The 5,049-nt window shown below is 39.1% G+C and overlaps 1 protein-coding gene across 1 annotated transcript; it reads left to right on the top strand.

The window, feature by feature from the left end:
• Positions 1–413: 413 nt before the first annotated feature.
• On the top strand, positions 414–2,296 carry LOC101299616 (DNA-directed RNA polymerase II subunit rpb7-like). The gene is made up of 2 exons (XM_004288392.1): positions 414–499; positions 1,606–2,296. The coding sequence occupies exon 2, from the start codon at positions 1,617–1,619 to the stop codon at positions 2,181–2,183; it is 567 nt and encodes a 188-aa protein (XP_004288440.1). The 5' UTR covers positions 414–499; positions 1,606–1,616; the 3' UTR covers positions 2,184–2,296.
• Positions 2,297–5,049: the final 2,753 nt, after the last annotated feature.

Genomic DNA, 5,049 nt, shown 5'->3' with positions numbered 1-5,049 from the left:
TATATATATATATATATATATATATATATATATATAGAGGGGTTTGAATTAGATTTTAGAGAACGGTTGGTAACCATCTCCATTACAGTATAATTTTTTTTTTGGATCAAATACACAATTAATGTATTACAATACTTTTAGTCAAATTCACGACCTCTCACTTATAATAAGAGACTTATGTTGTTAGACCAAACAGTATACTGACGTTAGCCGTTACTGTATAGTTGGCCGATGGGAAATAATTTGTAAGACCCTGCTATTAATTGGTAAATACTATATTTATGTAGGTATTGGTAATTGCCTCAAAAAGAAAAAGAAAAAAAATAACTAAAAATGGCCCAACCGTTGCTGCGTTGTCTCTCACTCTCTCTCAGTTAAATTGCGTCTGCACTCTGCATATTGCGCAACCCACCACCTCGTCTTCTTCATTGCCCGGTGGGTCTCCCTCTCTGAGTCCCAGTAGGTTTTCTTTCTTGGGTTTCCCTCCAATTGTAACCAGGTTATTTCTCTTGACCTTTCTTTCTTATAATTCGCAGCATCTAATTTTAACAGATCTTTCAGTGTCTCATAAATCCGTGAAAAATTTTGCTTCTTTAAGTTTAAAGTCAGATGCTTTGAAGTAGCTTTAAGCTCTTTGTTGATGGGTTTTGAGTACAACAACTTTAATTGCTGAATAATGCTTTGTTTCAACTATGCTCCATTAGTGTATCATCAAATTCGTCATTTCTCATAGTTTATATCCAGACATGTAGGATATGAGAGATGATGAACTTGTAGAGTATATGGAAACTTAGCTGATAAAAGATGATGTATATGGATCACGAAATTTAATTGGTTGTCTGTATAGTGAGGATTAATTGGTTTCCATATATGATTGTAGCTGGTATTGTTTACACTGAAAGGATTGAAGAAATGAAAACAAACAAATTGAGTCGTTACTTGTTCGAAATTGGTTAGCAGTTCCAACGAGGAAGGGATGCATTCTTAAGAATTGATGTAGAGGTGTTTGTTAAGGGTCAGATTAGAGCCTAGAGAAGTCTTGTGTGCTTTGTTGTGAGTTGGTAGATGCAAGCAAAGGTGTGATATTGAATTATTGATGATAAGTATGATACAGAGTGGATGAACTAAAACCAAAATTGGGGAAGACCAATATATAGCTGCGGAAGCACCTCACTTCTTTTCATATCAATGATATCATGTACTACCATTCTCGAATGTGATACGTATCTGTTTTACAAACTTTGTGAGTTGGCATTTGACACCATGGAAGGTCACAGGTTTTTAATTCAAAATTTCAAATCACGAACTTATATGGTTGATTGAATTTTCTGCTAGCATGTTATAATTGCGGTTGAAGCTTTCTGGTTGGTTGTTAGGGAAAGGATGCTCCTTTGTTTCTTATAGAACTTTTAAAGCCTTTTATTCAACTGTTAATTCTACATACACACATACATATGTTTGACATGCTGATTTCAATTATGGCTGTCCCGAGAGTTGGCGGATTGGTGCTTTTGTTTTCTGACAGTATGTGTTTTCTAAAATTTCTGATTGATGGATTTGGTTAAACTTTGGTTATAATCTTTTTTTTTTTGGTATCTTGTGAAGTAGATTTGGACATGTACTCTGAAGTGGAACTAGTCAGGGGTGTGGTTGTCCTTGCTGAAAAGCTAGACAAAGACAGTCCATTTTCTTCAAAATCTGTTATAACAACACAGCTTCTGAAGGACTTGTTAAAAGAGAAGGCCAGCAAGGATCATGGGTACTTCCTTAAAGTCACTGCATTGAAGAAGGTAGGAACCGGACAGATTTTAGACCACTCAAGAAAGATGTTGTTCCATGTAGCTTTTAGTTGTCGCACGTTCATACCACTCCAGGGAGAGATTTTGGAGGGAGTTGTTTATAAGGTGCATAACCTCGGGGTGTTTATTAGATGTGGACCTCTTAACTATGCTTATCTGTCAGCTCGAAAAATGCCAAATTACCACTATGTCGCTGGGACAAAGCCATTCTTCTTGAAGGGTGACTTAGCAAAGATAGAGAAAAAAGTTGTGGTACGGTTCAGGGTGCTGCATGCTAGATGGACAGCGAAGAGTAGAGAGATCAGGAATGAGTTTGTCGTGCTTGGTAGTATGGTTGGTGATTCGCTTGGCCCTGTCTATGGTCCTCATGAACCTGATTTGTAACCATTGAAAGTTTCAAACTGTATGAAGGCTTATGTAAATATAAATGTTAGGAACTTAGGATTCTGACTTCAGTCTACCTTTAATTAATATGTTTTTGAGTTATGAGACATGCGATCTAAATTCTCTGTATTGTGGACATGGTTTCTTGGAAATCATTTGTTGTACATAGTTGTTTGACATATTTGTGGAAGAGCTATGTTAGTATTTGAATTATGTGTTACATGTGCCTCGTACTGGCTGGATTGCCGTCTCTCTTTATGAGCTGTAGAGGAAGGAATGGAATGTGTTACTACTGCTGTAAGAGTGCAAACTGCAAAGTGTATATACAACTTGGTATACTATGTCAATTGAATCATTTATTCATATTAAGGTGTCAATGAGTTGTAGTCTGGTACTCTGGTTGGTTGGTTAGTTTAACTAACAATGTTGAGATCATGAAATCAAATTTTGCTGACATATGTAAAGGTTAGATGAGTGTTTAGAACATAGATCATTTATACAAAGTTTCATCCAATTTGGATATCATTTCTGTAACTGTGATTTACACGAACGGTTCCGTTTAGACAAATTTTGTTCAGTTGATTCATTTAATCTAATTCGATACCCAAATGATCTCAAAATCGGATGAAATTTTGCATGAATGATCTATACACTATGTTTTAGACACTGAAAGGTGGAGATGTGAAAATGAGCGAAATGAGGAGCACCACACTTTTCAATTTTAAAACTATGTCCCATTCTGAAAAGGAACTATGTGTGTGTGTGTGTATATATACACATATATTTATCTATGACCTCAAAGTTGTTTGTTAAGCTACTCAAAGTTGAGTGCTGAGAAGTACAATTAAAAAGTTAGCAGCCGCTCTCGTCTTAACCTAGGGTTTTCTAGGTATTCACCTTATCGGACGCTATGCACCCTCCCCTCCCCTCCCCTCATCTCTTTTCACATCTCATCATGTCTAACGAGGTCTCATCCCAATGTCTAGCTGCTCTCGCCATCTGTGGTAACGGAAGAGTCTCTCTTGGAGCGGTCGGAGCAGCGGTGGTTTCGCCGCATCACTTTGCGGTTGGACGACTTTTCTTGTTGAAACGACGAAAACTAGAGGCTAGGCCTGTCATTGGAACCCTAACTTCTGTTTGAGATCTCCAAAATTGCCTCCAGACGCGTGCGTAAGAAGACTTTTTTGTTCTTCGATTCACCAGAGAATAGGAGAGGTGCCACATTCTCAACAATGGTCCCTGGTTCTTTGGGAGATCTATGTTTATGGTCAAGGGTTTCGATGGACTTAGTGACCCCTGACAAGATCCTGATTACCTCATATTCGGTTTGGATTAAAATTCAGGCCTGTCGTTGTTCAATGAGGACGTCATGAAACTGATTGGCGCTACTCTGGGGAAGGTTGATTAGGTTGACAAGATTGGCATTGGTACCAGAGCAAAGGTCAAAGTCATCCGCAATGTTACTGATCCAATCCGTGAGGCTTTCCCCCTATGGTACTTTACGAATTTGGCTCAGAACCAAGTAACAGCTATACTCAGTTTCAAATATGAGAGGACCATGGGTTTTCGTCATGTTTGTGGTCTACTGGTTCACCCTGAAGCAGGCTGCCTTGGTCCACCAGATTGTCACTGATCCAGGTCACTAGAGGTGGCCCTCAGGCACCAAGTCGAGGTGCGAATCTGAACGATTTTGGTGTTGGCTCCTCCTCTGGTGAGCACTGATTGGTGATGCGATCTGTTCCTAAAAGTAGGGTTTCGAACCCTAACCCTAACCCTAACTTCTTGAACCTTAGGGTTCATGGCTATGAGGCTGGGAAGGGTTCAGTACCTCCTAGTTTTGATAAAGGCAAAGGTCCTACAATGGAGTTTTGAATTCATTCAAACCTGTGTTGTCCAAGACTGCTCTGTCCTTCTATCTTCTAGGGATTTCGGCGACGGACCTTGTTTTTCAGCTTGAGAGATTCTAAAGTGCTCCCTCGACCTCAGTCAGTGTGTCAGTGCCGTTGTGTAAGGATATTGATTCATCTTCGATGCTCTCTGGTGCTAAGAGAGATGCTTCAATGGATTTGGGAGGCATGGGAAAGAGAGTTCGCTCTGAGATGGATGTTGTGGTTATGGTTCCTTTTGAGTTGACTTTCATTGTTGAGCTCACTTTGCCCTATGAGGATGGAAAGATAAAAGGTCTCACCGGCAAAAAAGCGCAAGGTGGGTAGGCCAGTCAAGTCCAAGAATTGGCCAAAGCTGGAAGATGTGCGTCCCTAGAAGTTAGGCGTGTCCACCGATCCAAAGAAATCCTAGAAACGGAGCTTCGGAATGAAGAAGGGCACAGTTGTCACACCCTCACTCAGAAATTGAGAATAATTTTTTTTTCCGAGTAAGAACGTGAATAGCCTCGATTTGTCAAAGATAAGAGAACCTTTGACAAATAAAAGCTATGTGAAAAACTTAGAATCAGAGTGACTTGGTAAACTTTATTTCATAAGTATTGTTCTTACAACAAATAGAAAAGTAGCCTTATTACACAAACTTAAATCAAAAACAACAAGGTATAGATTCACTCCTCCTCCTAGACTTCAGATTTTTTCTAGACATCAAGTCTTATCCCTCAAGTGTAACATCTGCATAAATTCATAAGGGATTGAGCCAAAAGACTCAGTAGAGCAAATCTCATGCACATAATTTCAATATAAGTGTATGCACATACTTTTAGGTTTCAGTTGTTGGTACTCTTGTACTATTCTTGGTCACCAGTGTCTTCTTGCCATAAGATCGTTTTATCAATATAACATTGAAAAAGCTTCTCTCCCTACATGTATACAGAGGCAGACAATTGCTGGTCACTTTCAAGTAATAGCCTCAACCTCAT

Source organism: Fragaria vesca, linkage group LG1, assembly GCF_000184155.1.
Source record: "Fragaria vesca subsp. vesca linkage group LG1, FraVesHawaii_1.0, whole genome shotgun sequence".
Taxonomy (NCBI): Eukaryota; Viridiplantae; Streptophyta; class Magnoliopsida; order Rosales; family Rosaceae; genus Fragaria; species Fragaria vesca.
This window is presented reverse-complemented; position numbering and strand designations above follow the sequence as displayed.